A 21,334-nucleotide genomic window follows, 5' to 3' on the forward strand; every position below is an offset into this window, starting at 1 on the left:
GGATATACTTTGGATCTACGTTGTAGCCTTATCTCCCGTCTCATCTCTGGCCCTGTCTCCTGCAGCTGGATGGGCCCTGGACCTGGTTCTCACCTACCTTGTTTGGGACTGTTGTGCAACCTGTTATCGGCACCGTGCTCTGCCCACCCTGCTCAGATACTGTAGCACTGCACCCCAGCTGGTGAGGGCACTGCCTGTGCCATGGACACCCTCAGCTCCCTGCTCATCCGCCAATGTGGAACTGCTCTACTCTCATTGCTCTCCGACAGTCAGTCTCAAATCTGAGAAAGAACTGTCTCAAACTGTTGTGTACTCATACCAGATTTCTGATGAGCATGCAAATCATCCTGTAGAAGGACTCGGTACATTACTTACATCACTGCCAAGGTACTGGACATGTTTAGCATGCTGAAAGCTTGGGGTTTCTGTAGGAAGCCTGTATCCAGTAGGTAGAGCATTCAAACCAGCCCAGCGATACAAATTCTGCAGGGAGAGGGAGAGTTTGTGACAATCATGTGAAATACTTGGGATTACTCAATAGCTGTGTAGCAAATACCTTATCTGCAATTGGCAAAAGATTTCCCACATGTCTATATTATTAGGTATACTTGTAGATTAAATGAGGACATCTTCTCACTTTAATTTTAAAGCAATGAAATCTAGCTTCTTTATCTGAAGAGCTAGAAGAAGACATGAACTTTTAAATAATTTGCTTCTTGAATATGAGAGAAGCCTGTGGACTTGCAGAAAAAGAAAGATCGAAAGATCCGGAGGAAACATGAACATGCAGCAAAAACACAGGAGAAAAATGTGTCCATTGCTTTCGGTGACCTATTAGAAACAGAATTTCTATACTTACTTCACTCTGTATTTTGTGAGCATGACTTGCCCGCTCCAAATCTACTGTTTTATCAGTAGGAATCATTTTGCCTTTGATATTGTGCATATATTCACTGCGATAAATAGCCTGAGCAAAGGAAAAAAAAAATTAGAGGAGAGTCATAGTAGCCATGTTTTCTCATAGCATGTATTATTTGAACACCTATGGGACTCTCTTTCAAAAAAAACCAGATGACAGTTTTTCCTATTTAGGCAATTTAATGATTGTATTGATTGTGTTCTAATATCTTATTAATGGCATAGGCAATGACTTGTAGGTATCAGCAAAGAAATAATTAAAAAATATTAAACATTACTTTTCTGGAACTTCTGAGGTATCGGCATATGTAACAGCGTAAACGAAATGTGATACAAACACTTACTTCACTCAAATTCATGCCACTCAGGACATTCTGGACATAGACAGGAGTATCCATGACCACAGTGTAGTCATTCTTCATTTTCTCTGCCTTAGATTTGTACTTAATCTGCAGAGAGAATTTTCAGAGCTCTTATTAGTAAGGCTAACCATTGTTAACTTATTATATTATTATATTAACTATTTATTATATTATTTACATATTATATTAGTGAAACAGTATTAAGCAGAAAGCGTACTGAAATTATGACGTAACGAATGAACATGGCACCTAACTAGATAAGAACAATTACAGCATGGCCATCAAGGTATATTAGGAAACATCAGTACTCATTCACAGAATATGCATGTGCAACCATATGATGAATAGCCAACATAATTCTGATATCGAACTTATGGGGTGACATATATTCTGGAAAACTAAACTTACCATTCTCCCATTTTAATGGCTTAATCCTCAACAAAGGATGGGCCATAAGATTTTGAGAGGGGAAAAACATCATAAAATCAACATCGAAAGACTTTCTGTCTGTATGAATTCTTAATCATTTCTGCTGTGCTCTAATGGCTTTGAATGAAGAATTACTGTTTTCAAGCCCTCTTCTGAGCAGACATGTATTTAAACATGTATTTAATGCTTTCCTGAGTGGGACTTAGCCAGACGATATCTACTTCTTCCAGATCAATGAAGTTTAAATAACCCAATCTGAGTACTTCAGTACAGAAAGATATATAACATTTTTCCAGATTATATCTGGAGTAGGAAAAAAATGCACTATTTTCACTTTATCCATCATTTTAATAAAATAGTGTGGAAAAAAAAAAAAAAAAAGGAAGCAGGACTAGTGTAACCAGTTCAGACTCACATCACTGCGAAGGTCATATGCGTGTTTGGCATGAAGAATTTCAGGAGTGTCCCAGACAAAGCAGCCAATGCCTTTCAGCCAGTTGAGATCATCCTTATATACCACCTAAGGTATAAGAATAAAGAAGCAATCTGTAAGACTTCCACTATGATCTAATCCCTTACTGCTAACATCAGTCTGAAACACAACTGTTGAATGACAGCAGGCTAGGTTTCTAGTATTTTGACTTTGTTTTATGAAAAATCAAAACAATTCCTTTGGAGTGACTTACATCACCTTTCTTCAATGCTTCAGTTTGATCAACGAATAAAAAACCTCAATGATTTTTAAAAATTCATTTACATATCCTACAGGCAATGATTTATTGATAGATCAATGACCTGTTCTCGGGCTGACCTATGCAGGGTGTGTGGAAGCTTTGCATCAGCTGGATTTTCTCTCTAATTTCCAGAGCTTTCACCAAATGATAAAGGACAATTTACACACAGAGATGGTGAACTGGTAGAACTGTAATGTTACAATCCAACACCAATACAGACGATACTGAAATTATGCAGGCTTAGCCACATCTCAGCCAAACGTTTATTGCCAAGTGTTACAATTCATGATAAAGATGGTCTTTAGTGGTGCCTAATCTAATGCCTACATGTGGCAACCTCAGAACACTCTTAAGTTTTTGCAAATTCATTTCCTAATAGATCATAAATGTAAAAATCTTTTTTAAAAGTGAGCCATGAACACATGATTTGTATACTTACATCACTAAGTTGATCAGTGACTTTTCGAACATGGGCATTGATTTGAAGATCTGGTAGACATATCCACTCGTGAAGATGTGTGCGGTAATCAACTTCACTGACTTTCTTCTGTGCATCCTTAGCAGAAATTATGTCTACCATGTCGGGAATAATGTGGATTTTGGCTTTATTCTTTTCATAGACTTCCTTGTACAGGCGCTGCAGAGTAAAAACAATGTATTAATGATGCTGGAATATAGTCAAAGTATTCACTGCTGATAAATTTGAAGCAAAATTATTGATATTTTCAGGGACTGGTGGTTCTTAAAATAATTTGCAGATAGGGAATCTCCCAGTCTATCATACTAATTAATAACTGCTAAAATACGATTTGTCAATTTTTCATGGTACTCATGTTTTAAAAGGAGATAGACTAAGTACTACTCTGTTTTACAGATAAACATTCTATACTAAAGGTTTAGTCATGCAGGTGATTTAATAGTTGAGTCAGAAACTTGAAAAGACATATTCATACGTGTAATACAGAATTTAACAAATATTCAACACTGCCAAATGCATATCGAAACATGTTATCTGGATGGGTGAATGAATGAATGTAGGTTCTTTGCGTATCCTCTTCTAAGACAAGTACAGTTTTATGAGGAAAACATACATTAGAAAATACTTACATCAATATTAAGCTTCCCAACTCTCAGGCACCTTGCTGTGTTGGGATCATCTTCAACACCTCTGGGTAGTGTGTACAGTGCTTTAAACTTGTCATATTCTTCCCGATATTTTACCTAAGCAGATGCAAAGAAAGGCAACAAAATAACTGACTCCCAATGAGATAACTGTATTTTTGGAACCAAATTCACCAGTGAGCAAAGAATTCAGTTAAGTTCAACAGGCAGAGAAAGCTGTTCAGAGCAAGATCTTAGTTTTCTATTTTATTTAAGCGGCATAGAAAGCACACTGTAACTATGATGTTATAAAAAATAATGATAGATGCCTGGGTGACTTTTAAATAAAAAGCTAGAATAAACAATTTATTTTTTGTTCCAGCTCCTTCATTTAAAGATATCCATGAAGAGAGTGATCTCTTATAAGCGTCAGTTCATTAAAGCATATGTTTATATTAATCTCTACTCAGTAAAGCATCACTTAAGGAAATACATACAATTTAGTGTTTTTCTGACATAGACATTTGTGCAATCTAGACTACAAAAAAACCTGACTAGTAATTTTCAAAAAACAGTTTCTGTTATCATAAAATGAGGATTTTTTTCTTCCATGTAAAGAGGAAGCAAAGGGCTATCCAACAGTTATCCAAATGATTATCCCAGAAAAGTCTTTACCTATATAGATATATACCATATATAATATATTTAAAATTAAATATATAAGATAATCCAAAAAAACTTTTTAACATCCATGGTATATGCAAGGCATGAAGGATTTCATTGCCAGAATTGATGATCTGATTGAAAAATCATATTATATTCACTTACTGTACTAGCATTATGCTTCAGTTCTTTTGCACGTGCTAAGGAGACTGCATCAGAGGGCAATATATAGCCAGTAGCTTTCACTTTATCCCAGGCTTTCTTGTAGAGATTCTATAGGGAAATGAAAAGTCTCTCTGAGTTTGAAAAATTCTTCTCTTGGATATAAAATAATATGCAATAGAAATCAAAAGCCCTCCTGTTTTTATTTAGACACCTTACCTATTACTTAACCTCAAGAGGTCAGTTTACTAGCTTAAAATAATCTCCTATCAGACTTAAAAGCATACATGAAGGGTGACAAAAGGCCATTTATCTATTTTTGTCCAATCTCATACAAGAAGTGGCCTTGGTTCTGGAACAATTTTCTTCAGGGAATGCATTTATTAATGCATATACTTTGACAAGAATTGAACTATAGATAGCAAATACGCTCTCTATCTGAACTGCAGTACTAGCATCTTCACCATATTCAAGCAATTCAGAAGGCTATCACTGACTTTAATAAGCTCTGTATTTGGGAGTTTATCTTCAGACAGAATGAACAAACAAAAAAAAAAGTCCCAAACCCTGAAGAGAAACAAAAAATGTAAGAACACTTACATTGCTAAAAAGATGTTTCAAATTTTGAACTCTTTCAGAATCCACTGTTTCAGTCACAGTTGTATACTTGTCCTTGGTTTTGTGGTAATCTGCTTTATATCTCACCTGTAAGATAAAAGATAGATTTAGTGAACTTGTTTTAATTTTCAGAAGGAGCAAGGGGAAAAGCATGAGGAGAAAAAGTGGAGAGACTCACATCACTAGCATTTACACGACTCTGTACTGCAGTCACATAGAGAGGTGTATCAGTAACAACACCAAAGTTCTGCAAATTCTCTTTTCCTGCAGCTGTGTATTTTATCTAAGGAAATAGAAAAAAATCCCAAAACATTAATGCTGGAAAAGACCAAGAAATCCCCTGCCAGCTTCCTTTAAAATCAATTCTGGACAACTGAAGCACCAGGATTACAGTCCAGTTAAGACCATCTTTAAAGGTGATACAGAAATATTTAATATGTACCAAGTATGAACTGAGGCATACTGAAAATTACATGATACCACTGTATATAGTATGTAGGTTAGGAGTACTCCCAACAAGGCAAGAGGCACTATTATCCTTACTTATATGTCTCACCGAGCTATCTTGTGCACAGATACAGAAAGACAAAAGTGTATCTTTTTACTGCTAAAAATCACAACTGTGATGTCCTCCTTTTCTCTAGTTTTTCTGCTCCCTCACTAACAAAAGTGATTATATCTCTACAGATCAAACTGAAAAACTGTCTAATAGTTTTTGAAAAAAATATTTCTGATGTAACAGGAATTACATCACTCTGCTCTGGACTGGGACAGGTGTCAGTCCCAGTGAATAATAAACGGAAAAAAATCTTACAGGTAGACAAAAGTATGCTTACTTGGCTCTGGAGGTCATATGATTTTTTAGCATGCAGGATTTGTGGAGTATCCCAGACATAGCATCCAAGTCCCTTCAGCCAATTTAAGTCATCTTTATATACCACCTGTATAGAAGAAAACAGACTAATCAGGTAGGAAGATATTTGCCCTCTTCTTGAAGAGAGCAGAATTTGTTTCTTCTCTACTTGCAGTATGCTCTACTGGTGCAAAGGTAAAGCAGAAATTACTACTGAATCCGATGCAGGCTCATTCAGTAATGACAAACTATTTGCAAGTTTATATGCAAGCACAAAGACGACTAGGCCATCTCACAGTTAATCTGAATGACTGTTTTTCCTACAGAAGTTACAAGAGAAACTAAACCAAATAACCAGACCCTTAAAATGTCCCAAAGAAAACTGTAAAAATGTAGTTTTTGCTACTATCTACTGCACAGTCTAGGACCATAGTTAATTTCATATTTAAATACTTTGAAAATATTTCAAAGTATTTGAGAAAATAACATAAAAGGTTACTAAAATGTCAAACAAATAAATGAAATGTCATGCATACATCACTCAAAATCTCCTGGGCCTTTCTGGCATGAATAACATCATTTTCTTCAGGTGAACAATTCCACTGATGAAAGTAAGTTCGGTATTCTAGATCACTGAGAATATACTGGCATTTTTTAGCTAGCACATGATTCATCATGTCGCTTGGAATATGGACATTGGCTTTGGTATCTTCGTAATTCTTTCTGTATGCCAACTAAAAAGGAAAGATTGGGGAGAAAGTAAGAAGAATAAATAGCGTTTTTCTCTAAGAAAATTCTAACAGGCTACAAGTTATAGCATAGTCTGAGGCATACTTTCTGGAACTAATGGCTGAACTCTCACAGGCTTCAGTAGAAGGAAATGTTAACTTAGAGGACTTAGTAATTAACCACCATTTATTCTAATGGGGTGCTACAAGGACAAGAATGATCTTCTTCATTTGCAGACTAAATAGCTGCTGTGAAAATGTATAAGACTCCAAGATAAAAGACGACATATGCTACAAATGTGGGTTTTGTTTAGTTAACTCTTCCTATGCAAATTAACACAGAATATCTGGGATCATATTAACTTTGTGCCCTGCATGACATGCTAAATGTGCAGCAGTGATAACAGAACGTCCAATGTGCATTTACATTTCTAGTTCTTAAAATTCTATTTCAATACAAAATTGAAACAAAATTAGCAGGTTTTATAAAACAGAAGTATCCCAAGTCATATAGTATTTCTTACTGCTCAGATTCTTTAACAGAAATAGAAGAAAGTAAGTTTTTCCTAGTCTAATATATCTAATCACTGAATAATTTCCTTCTTCACCTCCTAAATCATTTCAAGTTCAATTATTCACCCCATGTACAAAATAACCATTCAGGAAACATAAGTGTACTGAAAATACTACTACTACTACTACTACTACTACTACTATTAAGAATGGCATTACTCATGTTTAATGAGAGAGTCGCACTAAAATACAGAAAAGGAAAAATATTACAGCAAGAATAATTCTCTCCTTACCGCACTCCTTATTTTCTGGAATGCTAGTGAGTGGATGACACTCGGGAAATCTCCAATATCCTTCCCAGCCAGGTAATGGCCTTTCAGCTTCTCATATATTTCCTTATATTTGAGCTGCAAAATATTGATGAGGAAATTGTGAAATTCATTCAAACAAAACGTAGCAAAAAGAGAGAAAGAATGGAAAATTCATACTAACCTCACTATTAATATAATTTGCACGCTTAGCTCCAACAAGTGGAATGTATTTCTCATCCAAAGTATACCCAATGGGCTTACTGATTTCCCAGGCATTTTTATAAAGTTTCTAGACAAACAAAACACATACAGGCTTTGAGGAAAAAAAACATTATACTTTCCAAGAAACATGTTAATATTAGTGAAATATTTAGAATCTTATCCATATTAGCAAAATATTTAAAGTCTGAATCTGCCAGTTTTAGTCACATGGGATACGACTACTTTTATAGAGTAGTTCCTTTTTCCATGAATGGTCCCAATAAAGTAAATGGAGAACATTCATTTCAAACACATTGTTTCATATGAATAAGGGAATCAGAACTAGCGTGCCAATTCAGGGAAGTAATTTAGCATGAATTTGAACCAAACTCTGCTTTCTTCACTAAATTTGCTTTCTTGAATGGAAATCTGACATTTCTCATCCAGAAGAGTAACAAAAATATTCAAAATATAGATACAAAGTCTTCGTTACAAGTGTGTTATAAAACTGACATTGATAATTCTACAGATATATGTCCAAAATCGTGAAAAATTCCCAAGTATTATTAATACTATTGCTTATTATAAGAGAATTAACTATCAGTGCTATTTTCCTAATAAATCATATATACATTAATTATTAAATATATTTACATTCAGACTAAACTATAAAGCCCCTATTCACATGAATGAGTAATCACGACACTTTCAAAAATAGAGATTGTGTATTAAAATTAATGAGACTACTCATGAGTAACTGCTTAATACTGTAAATGATATACAGTCTTCTCTTACCAAAAAATAAATGTAAATTTCACCAGTAGTCTAGGGAGACATTATTAAATGGAATTATAAAGCATTTTTGTCACGCACACACACACTGCTACTTCTACAGCAACCCAACGCCATGCAGCACTGCTTTAAGATCAGGTCAATGAGGAAATAAATTATCATTACTCCCATTATTCATATTGGGAAAAACTTGAGAACAAAAACATTAAATGCCTTTCTCAGTGCTACCCAGTAGAGCAGAGACAGAACTAGAAATAGAACACAGCTTTCTGAAGTCTGGTCCAGTGTTCTGTTCTTTTAAAAAAAAAACAAACAAACTAAAACTTAATCAGCTATTTATCAAATCTTACATCACTATATAGTAAGGACATGTCTCTGGCATGGTTCAGTGCAGGAGTATCATCAGACCCAATGTACTGGCCTTTCTCAAGGTTAAATGTTTCTTTGTATTTTAGCTAGAAAAGAAAACAGATACTATGTTAATTCCAAGAAGAAGAGAAATAAATTATCTTTCTAGCAGAAGCAGTTGTTTATTTTCAGTTACATTATCGTATCTTCAGTGATGCTGGTATTATGCTCCGACCACTACAGTATGTAGGATGGCATGTAGGCAAACATCCTACCAGCATACTACCAACAGTATATCACAGCTTAAAATATACACCATATTCTAGTGAAATTAAACATCCTGATCAGCAAACATAGGTTAGTAGCACTGCCATGAACTCAGCTAGCATTGTAAAATATAAGGCAATTCATCATGAATAGGACTCAGATTGTACTTACAGTCGTTTAAATTTATGTAAACTGTAAATAATGAACATCCTATATTCTTCTACAGAAAAATTCAAAATTATTTTGGATAGTAATATTGGGTTATTCACTTTGATAACTTTTTACTGTGCAACTTATTTACCCCAGTAAGTCTTATTATTAATGAAGCATGCACATGCACACAACATACATAACGGTGTTAAATATATAATCTAGTAAAAGCAATTAAATCATTTACCAATTCTACTAATATAACAGTTTCTATTAAAAAAAAATAAATGTGCATACATCACTCTGATTGACAGAGTTAATCTTTGCCAAAACAATGTCCGGAGTGTCAACCACACTTGTATAATTGGAAAAGTTATCAAGGGCTTCTTTCGTATATGCTCTCTGCAAAGAGATGAAATATTTTCTTAAACATTGTGCAGGAGAAATAAGAGCAAATCACTAACTGCTACAATATTTTCTCTCACCTTATTTATCAGTTCTTGCGCATTCTTAACTTTCTTGTGTTCCACTGAATCCAGAGGAATCCAGCCACAGCCGCGGAGCCATTCCAAATCAGATTTGTAAATATTCTAAATGATAAAAAGAAATTAAAAAGAAAAGAAATTATTTAATCTAGGGTAACATTTTTCAGTCTTATGTATTAGGGACAATATACTTAGCCTAAACAAAGTGGAAATTACACAGTATGTATACAATATCACTTACATCACTTTGTAGATCATAGGCCTTCCTTGCCTGAATACAGTCATTCTGGTCAGGGTGACAGGTCCATTCATGGAGATATTGGCGGTAATCAATATCACTGACCAAGGTCTGACATTCCTTGGCTGCCATAACTGACATCATATCTGCAGGAATGTGAATTCTGGACTTTGTTTTGTGATAATCTGATTTGTACAATCTGTCATTCTGGATCTCGCCTGCATGCTCAAACCACACCAGTTTGGGGTCATCTCTCATAGTGGGAACTCCAACATAGTGTCCTCTTTGTTTCACATAGTCAGATTTGTATTTAAGCTGATGGAAGAGGGAAGAAATATGTAAAAATGAACACTGGTTATATCTACTTTTTTTTTTAACCTGTGAAAAAAAATGTTTTTGTCAACACAAAGAACAGATTGAGACCTTGTTACTGAAACAGGGACTTGTCAATTGCAGTCTTAAATTTTCAGTACATAACCAGATAAAAATGTTATGATACAATCAGTAATGTTAATCTGCATACTCCTTCAATGGCAAAATATATAATTTTCTAGATTAATATGCTATCATTTTTAGTAAACAGCATTTTCAACACAAGAAGAAATTCTTGCTAGAAAATGTTTGCTAAAAAATGCACTTAACTTCAGTTCTGTAACAAATTTTTCTAACTGGAGGCTAACTGGAATTATTGGAGACTGTTTGAAGAATTGCAGTTTATTGAAAGTATCTACAGCACACTGTTTTGTTAAAATATATGTACAGTAGCTGTGTCATGTAATAATTTCAACATCCGTTATGCAAAAATTTAGAATGCAATATGCATGTTATCTTAAACTTCTTCAAGGACGAAGCCTTCATAATATACCAAAAAGTGTAATCAGAACTCTATATTATAAACATATTTCACTTATTTAAAATACATACATATTTATAAATATATTTAAAATATATAAAATATGAAGGTCTATACTCAGTTGATTTCAAAGGGACTGTTTCTGCACAAGGTGAAGATGGAAGAGGGAATCTGACGTTTAAGCACTCATACTCACAAAATCCATAATATCATAAATAGAAGAATTGTTTGGAAGACACTGGACCTCATGGGTTATGAAAACTCTACTGAGTGTTGCCCCTAACGCAAAACATTAAAATCTCTCAGTTGCTGAATTTGCAAGGCCTTTAAAATTTCAAGGCTTCCAAGCACTCCCCTTCCTAATGCGATGAGAAAAAATTATTACCTCACTTTGGACATCATTTGAGCGCCTGGCATGACAGATCTGCACAGTGTCAGGAGGTAAGAGGTAACCAGTGGCTTTTTCTTTCTCCCAACTCTCCTTGTACAAATTCTGTAGAAATTAAGAGTGAGAAGGAATTTAAAACTACTATAATCATTGATATTACTGTGTATATGTAACCTATATTAAAGTGTAAGGAAAATGAATCCTTCCCTTAGGATGTTCTTAGCAAGGCAAGTTTTGTAAATTCCCTTAAAAAGGTACTAATGTGATTAGAAATTGTCAGATGATCAAAGAAAGAAAATGTACCTGATTAAGAATTCTGGCTGCCTCTCGGGCCATATCCATTTGTGGAGTATCTGTTAGAGTGTAATTGGACTTGACCTCATTCCATGCTTTGTGATATTTAATCTAGAGCACAGAAATAAATGATTGACTTGCAACGTCAGCACAACATTTGCAAAACATAGTATCAATACCCACATTTTATGCATAAAATAATGTAGAAAAGTGAATTTTCAAGGCTACTAGATATGACATATCAAATATATATCGGAATTGACATTTTTTTAAAAAGGAAGTTATACAAGAAAATAAATTACAATATTTGCCAGAAAAAATTTTGAAAGTTTGTTCCAGTGTGGCTGGATGGACAGGGAGAATCTTCAGAAGCCAAAATTATGCTGGATGCTTGGTCTACCAGGATCTACAGCCAACAGCCCAGCTACAGCAAGAAGTGTTTGAAGCAGGACAGCAGATTTTGCGCATTTGAAGACCAAATCTCCTGTTTCTCTACTCAGCATGATCTCTAAGTGAGTGAAGTGTTTTGGCACCTTCCAGCCACAAACGCAGCCCCACACACTGAGTCATGTTCCCAAGCACAGGACGTGCCCACATGTTTGCATGTAGTTGCATGGCAGCCTGCCATTCAATTCAACCATATCATTGTCAGCGCCATCCTTTTACCAGTGTTTGAGTCAAAGTAAGTGTTCAGCTTGCCCTGTTCTCCAGCGGGAAGCACACTGAAGATAAGAGGCACAAACTCATGAATTGAGAGTGGATCATGTAATTTCATGTTCACAGGCCAGCTTCTCACAGGCTAGCCTTCAAAAAGATATTAAGAAGGGCAAGATGATTGCAGATCAGCTTTTCTCATGTTTACTGTAACACAGTAGTAAGCTAAAAAGTGGGTAAATTCATACTGGTGTAAGTGAAAACGGATAAATGTTAGGGTTGCCAGAGCAGAAGCAGAAATTTAGCCACAGTCTTCCCTTGACACCACCACTAATAGACAGATTCACCAGCAAAGTTGAAAGATTATCACACTGATGTCATTAAAATTCACCATGTTCTCAACAATCATCAACGGTATCAGCCAAGATTGAAAGAAGGGATTGGTCACAGAACTAGCAATGGCTTTTCATATGTCTAACAATGCACTAGATGTTATTCTGCTTGAAGAGTTTCTTCCCTTGTAAGCCATGGAGCTGATCTAACAGTGTCCTGTTCATCTTAACCCTACACAGTCACAGAATTCCCAGAGACTGTTCCAGAATTCCTTTGTATTAATCTTTTTTTTTCTTAATATAGATAAAATCCTACCATGTAAACATGCAGATCAAGTTAACAGCCTGAAAATATGCCAGCAGACTTACATCACTAAGAATTTCACCACTATTCTTTGCTGTGATATAATCAACTCTGTCTGCCACTGGAGTAAATGGAAGAGTTTCAGCTTTTGTACGATATTTTTTCTGTACAAGAGAAAAAAGATGAAATTACAATCAGATTATACTGGAGTACTTTATAGCTAACACAGTATTTCTGAATATAGAGAGAAGTAAACAAAAATTATATGGAAATAAAATCTCTCTACAAACAATGAACACTGTGGAAATATTGCAGTTGTATTTTTTACCATAAAAATAAATGAAATATTGATGTATTTAACCACTAAAAATACTTAAAATTAAGAATACCCTTGAGAAAATTTTACTACTGAAAAACATTTTGTTACCTCATTCAAGAGGTCTCCAGCGTATTTGACATGGTTGATGCCAACTGAATCATTTGGCAACCATCCAATTCCACGTAGCCATTCTAAATCAGATTTGTAAATGGCCTGGGAAGACAAAATAGAGTCCCTGTTGTTAGCCACACTCCCCCGTACAATCCAGCAAGTTTCATAAATAATGACACTTATATCCATTGATTAAAAGGAAAGCAAGACTTCTAATAGCAGCACTATATCTAAATTTATCACACTTCAAAGTTGCCAGTATATAATAGTGGTATATACTGTGCATTCTTAATAAAATGCAAAGCCAACTCTTACTGAATTTAACAGAAGATTCCCACTGACTTTAGTTAGAGCTGAAACAGATCAATAAGAGACAATAAAGTAGTAAGATAAAGTAAGAATTTGTGTTAACTTACATCACTTTGAAGATCGTAGGCTTTCCTAGCCTGTATGACATCATTCTGATCTGGAAGACAGATCCACTGATGCAAGTAATGACGGTAATCAATATCACTGACTAAAGACTGACCATGCTTGGCTGACAGGATGGATAGCATATCAGCTGGCAGGTGGCACTGTGTCTTCCATTTGGCAAAGTGTTTCTTGTATTCCAGTTCACTCTGAACCTTGCCTATGCCAAGGGCAAACCGCATTCTCGTATCTGCTTTTGCATTCGGAACTCCAACATAATGTCCTTTCTGTTTCTCGTGATCCAGTTTGTATTTATACTGCATAAAAAACAAAGGTCACCATTACTAATAGTTATCATGAAATGGCTCTAGGGAAGCATGTGAAGAGCTAAATGCCTCTTTTTGCACTTACGTCACTAGCAATTTCTCTAGAAGCTTTGGCTGCCTTGATTGGGATTGCATCCGCTCTCAAGTCACAACTCATCTTCAACTCATCCCAAGCTTCTTTGTACAGTTTCTGAAAAAACAGAAAAATGTCAGGCATATGCTTAATAATACTCTGACATTTGCCATTAAAGGAACACATAGTTTACTGCCATTTGTTTGCTGAAACACCATGTAAATTTTTTCTGTGTTACTCCTGCTCCTAGCCATAAATACTGCTGTAAATCTTACTGCCTTTCAAACATGTCCAGTACCTGTAACACAGATGTTGCAACCTATACTGCACACACAGTGTTTGCAAAAGTTTATTAAATATTTATATGCCTTAGGCTCTCTTACATTTCAACAAAATACTATCTCAATGATGCATTATATTAATCATTTTTAAATAGCTGAATGCAAACATTCATTTAAAAATGTCTAAATACTGTAAAAATACACAGGGATGGGGATGCTGCAAGCCCTGTATGAGGACTGACTTCAATGAGATCCACATGACTTAATCATCAACTTTGTAAGTAATTTCTTAGGATGTTAAAATTCACAGGATATCATTTCTGTTTATAAAAAAGCAAGAAATCAGAATGATAAACATACCTGGCTATAATTAAGAGCATTAGTCTTGGCTAGGTTGATTTCAGGTGTGTCTGCCATAATATGTATCATAGTCTTGTCCTTTTCCCAGGCTTCTTTATATTTTGGCTGTTAAAATAATTTATTTTATTGTATTGTAAATAGAGAACTAATTCCACTTGTCAATAACATAAAATTCCATAAATCCCTCCTGAATTATTATCTCTAAAAAATAAATACCTAGAAAAACACTAAACTTTTCTTAAAATACAACTGATTGATTTTATATTTCCATAGTGAGATTTCACTTCAATTATTTTTAGCCTTGAAACAATGAAAAACTTTTAAAATGTTGCTACGTACAATGCTGATTTGTTCAGCATTAACTTTAGCTTGAATAACATCTGGAGAATCAACAACACTGGTGAATTTCAGGCTTTCTATAGGTGTACGGTACACATTGTCACTCAGGAGATCCTGGGCATGCTTCACTCTCTTTACATCAGGAGAGTCATTTGGCAACCAGCCAGTTCCACGAAGCCATTCTAGATCTGACTTATAGACAACCTGCAAAGATGGTTAAAAAGAAAGAACATTTTGTTAAAAGGACTGTCTTAATTATTTTAAACTATACTAAGAACTAAGTGTTCTAGAAAACGCCACATCAACTAGAGCTAGAATGCTTTTTATACACATGGGACTTGTGTCAGTGTCATAAGTAAAATGCAACCTGGGAAACAGATTTTAGAGTAGTTCATTTCTTAAACAATATATTTTAAACCATATGAAGTTAAATAGAGGGGAAACAACAGAATAGAATGGCTGTTAAAAATGATAAGAGGACGGTTAAATTTTAAAAGAGTCTTCCTGTCCCCTCCAAAATATTCATTTCCCTACTCACTTAAATGATTTATGTTTCCAAACATCAAAACAAGCTGCCCATCAAACAGTTTGACAAAAAGCAACAGAAAACTAGTATGGAAGTAATGGGGACTAAAGGTACACAGCCTAACTCCTAAACTAGCATCGTGTCACACTATTTAAGTTCAAATCGAGCAAAACCTTCAACAATGAATATTAATCTCACCCTCTAAGCCCAAACAGGAAAGAGAGGAAGAACGATCACTGACTGGTAAACCGCAAAGCCAATAAAGAAAATCAGCAGTATTGAATCCTATTTCCATGATATCAGCCAATACAACTGCTTACCTTTTCTCTTACATAGTTTTCTTGATCATTAAATAATTTCAAAGTGGACTTTCATAAATAGGAATAATGAAAGCCATCTGATTCCAAAGAGAAAAAAGTGTTGCTGTATAATAAGTCCCATCAAGAAAGACAAATCCTTCATCCTCTCTAAACCACAGCTCTCCAAAAGCAAATAGTAACACAGCAGATTAATATTAAAGCTTTTCAGAATTTGAAAATATACCCAAACTTGGAAAAGAACAAAAAAAATAAAAAAAGGTCATCTTAAGATAAATCCTTTGTGACTCTATAATACCAAACCCACTACAAAAGAATATAACACCTTAGCAAAAATAGTAAGCAGTATCTCCAATATCTCTACATATACGTACATCACTCTGCAGGTCATAGACCTTCCTCGCATGGATCACGTCATTCTGGTCAGGCAGACAGGTCCACTCGTGGAGGTGCTGACGGTAGTCCACATCACTGACTAGCGTCTGGCACTCCTTGGCTGCCTGGACGGACATCGCATCGACCGGTATGTGGATCCGGGCCTTTGAATCGTGGTATGCCTTCCGGTAGAGTCGGTCGTTCTGCAGCTGCATCACACGTGCAGCCCACGACAGTTTGGGATCCTCCTTTGCAGTTCGGCACCCAATGTAGTGCCCCTTCTGTTTCTCGTGCGTTTCTTTGTACTTGTACTGATAAATGCAAAAAGAAAGCAAACAGGCAACTCTCACAGGCAAAACTCAGGTCCACTCCAAATGCAGTCACTCAGGGACCCAGAAGAGAGACTCCCCAAATCATCACTGACTCTTGAAAAGTATGGCTGGCTTTTCTTAAGACTTGCAAACAATGAATAACGGCATTGAAGCGGACACCTGTGCGCATCGTAAGATCACTCTGAGCACCAGCCACACTTCACACCTTTACAGGGAATAGGCTTAATAGTGAGGATTTCAAGAACTACTGTGTGTTCAGCAGCAAGCCACAGTTGTGCCCCTGCTAAAATCAGCTTTAAATTATCACTGGTGTCTGAAAGGTAACAGTTTGTTACCTAGCGCTCCTAGCAAGTTCACAAACACATCACACGCACCCTCCCAGGCACAGAGCACTTACCAAGAGGCAATTTCAAGCTGCAGAAAGACAGACGTGCTCAGTACAGGTTTCAAAATAACACAGCGTTACAAAACACTCACTGTACTCCTGCTAGCTGAAACGCGTTTCTCTCGGTTCTGCTGCGCTTGACACACAAAGAGACAGGCAGAGCAAAAACTTTAAAGGAGGACCGTACCTCACTAGCAATGTCTCTGGAAGCCTTGGCATGCTTGATGGGAATGGCGTCTGCTCTTATGTCATAGCTTTTCGCCTTGGCCTCCTCCCAGGCCTTCTGATAAAGTTTCTGTAAAATGGGTGATTAATTTTGATTACATCTAGTCAAGACGCTGGAACAGTGATTTTTTTTCTTGAAGCCCACTGTCTTGCGGCTTTACAGCTTGGATGCCTTCTTTGCCCCCCGTAACTGTGAGGGTTACAGCAATGAGTCTCACAAGTCTCTCTACAGAAAATTCGTGACTTACAAATTAACGTAGGCTCAAACCCCAAAACATAAAACGGTGGCTGAAGCATCCCTGAAAAGACCCCACAGCACCCCACTAAGCGACTTTTGCTGACCAGTGCACTAATTCACCGTTTACGCCTCAAACGGACAATCTGACCCAGAGAGCTCTGCGCCTACGTGCCGCCACACCTGTGAACGCAGCAAGACCTTGCAACCGTCCGTCAGAGGTTGTCTTCACACGCACCTGGCTGCACGATCAGAGCTACCGGAGACAAAACACCTCTTCTACCTGACAAAAAGTATCCAAAACCCACTGAGCCACAGAGCCTCCTGACAGCTCCTAGAGAGCCCCTCTTTCTTTACTGGTCCTTTTCTAGTCCTGCCAAGAAACTGAAGGGAGGCAGAGAGGCTCAGCCAATCTACGAGACTGAAAGAAAACCAAAGTGCCTTTACTTGGCCAAAACCACCCAGTGCCTCTCGGACTTCATGCCCAAGAACATGAGGGCTAACTCTTTAGTGGCATCTTGCCCACAGAAGCTTGGACAGCCCAGCTGGAAGTTGTCCTTAGTACAACTGGGCAAATAACAAATATTTCAGCTCATCTGTGACTTGAAAGACCAGAAACACAAGGCTACCACCCGTTGGACCATAGGGAACTTAAGAGAGAAAAAAACAACGGGCGGAAAAGGTAAAAACAGGGGAAATCAAATGTTTGTTGCAGCAACACTTGAAACCTTTCACTTCCAATTTGATCTCGCCAAGCACTTTGGAATAATAGCTTGCATGCTTTCATCATCAAGGAAGGCTGTGAGTAAATACGGTTTCCAGGCAAAAACCTAGTCATTTCCTTCAGAAAAATGTAAATTGGGCAACACTTCCACTTCCACAGACCCTCCAGCGTGTTATTTCCATAAAACTGTTTGGGGAAACTACACAAGCCTGCAAAACGTGTCTGGGCTGATGAGCGTACAGACTTCACCAACAATTACATGGAAAACATTCACCAGCTTTTGTCAAAAGGAGGAGAAGTCAGGCAGAATTACACGCTGAACTCCCCCACTTTGCTTATGAGCGCACAATCTATTCGGCAGAGACAGGCTACGCTGTGATTCACTCCCTCAGCAATCTGCCCCATCGAGAACAAAAGGCACAGGGGAGGTGCAAATATTGTCCAGCCAAGGGCCCAGCACCACTCCTGGCATGGGTGCTCCCTGAATGGGAGCAATCCCATTCACTACAGACCCGCACTGCGGGCAGAGCGATACAATGCCACGGACCCTACAGATCAGCACCTCTGGCTGCCTTGCTTAGCGAACATCTGGTTCATTAACAACACTCTGTGCTTAAAGAAGCCTTAAGTGCAATCTATACTTTACAATACAACCATGCCAGAAAGCAGGATCAGTAAAACCACCATCTACAGCAGAATCTAAAAGAGGACAGGCCAGGAGCTGTGAGAATAATTGTGACACTCTTAATTTAATAACGCTTCACGTGGATAACGTTATTCTCTTACATTGCTGACGTTCTGAGCGTTGACTTTGGACTGCAGCATTACAGGCGTGTCAGAAGGTATGGAAACCTGCGTCTTATCTCTGTCCCAGGCCTCGTGATACAGACGCTAAGGAGAAAGGAAGCATAATGACATTTCATCATAGTCTGAACACTCCAAAAAAACAAAAACAAACACAAACAAAACAGCACCACCACCACCACCACGTGCAGGAACTTTGTAGTAATGCCGATTGGCATCAGTTCCAAATTAAGCATTCTCACAGTAAAGGCTATCTTGTTTATTATTCTTCCAGACTACGCTTTGAACACCGTTGTAGGATCGACCACAGGAAAACAAACAAACAAACAAACAAACAAACAAACAAAAAGAACATCACCACATAAAGTGAAAGGTGTATGAAAGGTAAGCTCACGTCACTGATCTGCAAAGCGTTGATCTTAGCCTGGACAACATCTGGCGTGTCAGTAATGCTGGTGAATTTCATCTCCTCTGGCCGTGTGCGATACAACCTCTCATTCAGGAGCTCCTGGGCTCTCTTTGCTTTAACCACGTCCACAGAACCTTCCGTCAACCAACCAATGCCACGCAACCATTCCAGGTCGGACTTGTACACGTTCTACAAACAAACCAGGGGTTACTCCAATTGCAGTGGCAACGACAGGCACAGAGAGCTCCTGTACAAGGCTTTGCCCAAGCTCCTTCTCCCATAGTTACGCAGCAAGCAGTCAATAAATAAATACTTACACCGGCCTATCAGGCCCTTTGCATGCTCCCCTACACCCCACATTTGCACAACAATGAAATTAATGGTCTCATGAAAATACGCGCTACACGCAAATAAATTCGGCAAGTTACACGTTTTTCAGAAGACCAAAACCACATCTGAAACATACATTTCACTTTTAAGAGAACTGCCCAAAACACTTCTGGCCCCCCACACCGTAAACTCTACAGATTTGGAAGGCACCATCCCTCATCCCTGTGAATTAAAAAAACATACCAGAACTGATTGCGGGCATATGAACAAACGTTTGAAAGGATATTTGCACACTCACAAACAAGCAGGGGCTCACACCCGTGCCTTAAACCTTCCGTACGGTTACTCTCACTCACATCACTCTGCAGGTCATAGGCCTTCCTCGCATGGATCACGTCATTCTGGTCAGGCAGACAGGTCCACTCGTGGAGGTGCTGACGGTAGTCCACATCACTGACTAGCGTCTGGCACTCCTTGGCTGCCTGGACGGACATCGCATCGACCGGTATGTGGATCCGGGCCTTTGAATCGTGGTATGCCTTCCGGTAGAGTCGGTCGTTCTGCAGCTGCATCACACGTGCAGCCCACGACAGTTTGGGATCCTCCTTTGCAGTTCGGCACCCAATGTAGTGCCCCTTCTGTTTCTCGTGCGTTTCTTTGTACTTGTACTGATAAATGCAAAAAGAAAGCAAACAGGCAACTCTCACAGGCAAAACTCAGGTCCACTCCAAATGCAGTCACTCAGGGACCCAGAAGAGAGACTCCCCAAATCATCACTGACTCTTGAAAAGTATGGCTGGCTTTTCTTAAGACTTGCAAACAATGAATAACGGCATTGAAGCGGACACCTGTGCGCATCGTAAGATCACTCTGAGCACCAGCCACACTTCACACCTTTACAGGGAATAGGCTTAATAGTGAGGATTTCAAGAACTACTGTGTGTTCAGCAGCAAGCCACAGTTGTGCCCCTGCTAAAATCAGCTTTAAATTATCACTGGTGTCTGAAAGGTAACAGTTTGTTACCTAGCGCTCCTAGCAAGTTCACAAACACATCACACGCACCCTCCCAGGCACAGAGCACTTACCAAGAGGCAATTTCAAGCTGCAGAAAGACAGACGTGCTCAGTACAGGTTTCAAAATAACACAGCGTTACAAAACACTCACTGTACTCCTGCTAGCTGAAACGCGTTTCTCTCGGTTCTGCTGCGCTTGACACACAAAGAGACAGGCAGAGCAAAAACTTTAAAGGAGGACCGTACCTCACTAGCAATGTCTCTGGAAGCCTTGGCATGCTTGATGGGAATGGCGTCTGCTCTTATGTCATAGCTTTTCGCCTTGGCCTCCTCCCAGGCCTTCTGATAAAGTTTCTGTAAAATGGGTGATTAATTTTGATTACATCTAGTCAAGACGCTGGAACAGTGATTTTTTTTCTTGAAGCCCACTGTCTTGCGGCTTTACAGCTTGGATGCCTTCTTTGCCCCCCGTAACTGTGAGGGTTACAGCAATGAGTCTCACAAGTCTCTCTACAGAAAATTCGTGACTTACAAATTAACGTAGGCTCAAACCCCAAAACATAAAACGGTGGCTGAAGCATCCCTGAAAAGACCCCACAGCACCCCACTAAGCGACTTTTGCTGACCAGTGCACTAATTCACCGTTTACGCCTCAAACGGACAATCTGACCCAGAGAGCTCTGCGCCTACGTGCCGCCACACCTGTGAACGCAGCAAGACCTTGCAACCGTCCGTCAGA

General features: G+C 37.9%; 1 protein-coding gene across 1 annotated transcript in view; it reads right to left on the reverse strand.

The window, feature by feature from the left end:
- The window catches only part of NEB (nebulin), a 145,043-nt gene that overhangs the window by 47,230 nt on the left and 76,479 nt on the right, over positions 1 to 21,334 (reverse strand). Inside the window, exons 84-114 of the mRNA XM_068949383.1 lie at positions 20,842 to 20,949; positions 19,937 to 20,248; positions 19,236 to 19,439; positions 18,824 to 18,928; positions 17,041 to 17,148; positions 16,136 to 16,447; positions 14,919 to 15,122; positions 14,580 to 14,684; positions 13,951 to 14,055; positions 13,545 to 13,856; positions 13,126 to 13,230; positions 12,764 to 12,862; positions 11,418 to 11,519; positions 11,112 to 11,219; positions 9,877 to 10,188; positions 9,636 to 9,740; positions 9,448 to 9,552; positions 8,736 to 8,840; positions 7,574 to 7,681; positions 7,375 to 7,488; positions 6,377 to 6,574; positions 5,824 to 5,928; positions 5,166 to 5,270; positions 4,970 to 5,074; positions 4,373 to 4,480; positions 3,551 to 3,664; positions 2,883 to 3,080; positions 2,125 to 2,229; positions 1,263 to 1,367; positions 860 to 967; positions 376 to 483 (exon numbers count right to left, since the gene is read on the reverse strand). Coding sequence (XP_068805484.1) covers positions 376 to 483; positions 860 to 967; positions 1,263 to 1,367; positions 2,125 to 2,229; positions 2,883 to 3,080; positions 3,551 to 3,664; positions 4,373 to 4,480; positions 4,970 to 5,074; positions 5,166 to 5,270; positions 5,824 to 5,928; positions 6,377 to 6,574; positions 7,375 to 7,488; positions 7,574 to 7,681; positions 8,736 to 8,840; positions 9,448 to 9,552; positions 9,636 to 9,740; positions 9,877 to 10,188; positions 11,112 to 11,219; positions 11,418 to 11,519; positions 12,764 to 12,862; positions 13,126 to 13,230; positions 13,545 to 13,856; positions 13,951 to 14,055; positions 14,580 to 14,684; positions 14,919 to 15,122; positions 16,136 to 16,447; positions 17,041 to 17,148; positions 18,824 to 18,928; positions 19,236 to 19,439; positions 19,937 to 20,248; positions 20,842 to 20,949 — 4,497 coding nt within the window. The remainder of the gene's footprint in view (positions 1 to 375; positions 484 to 859; positions 968 to 1,262; positions 1,368 to 2,124; positions 2,230 to 2,882; positions 3,081 to 3,550; positions 3,665 to 4,372; positions 4,481 to 4,969; positions 5,075 to 5,165; positions 5,271 to 5,823; positions 5,929 to 6,376; positions 6,575 to 7,374; positions 7,489 to 7,573; positions 7,682 to 8,735; positions 8,841 to 9,447; positions 9,553 to 9,635; positions 9,741 to 9,876; positions 10,189 to 11,111; positions 11,220 to 11,417; positions 11,520 to 12,763; positions 12,863 to 13,125; positions 13,231 to 13,544; positions 13,857 to 13,950; positions 14,056 to 14,579; positions 14,685 to 14,918; positions 15,123 to 16,135; positions 16,448 to 17,040; positions 17,149 to 18,823; positions 18,929 to 19,235; positions 19,440 to 19,936; positions 20,249 to 20,841; positions 20,950 to 21,334) is intronic.

This window comes from Struthio camelus, chromosome 6, assembly GCF_040807025.1.
Source record: "Struthio camelus isolate bStrCam1 chromosome 6, bStrCam1.hap1, whole genome shotgun sequence".
In the NCBI taxonomy this organism is placed as follows: domain Eukaryota; kingdom Metazoa; phylum Chordata; class Aves; order Struthioniformes; family Struthionidae; genus Struthio; species Struthio camelus.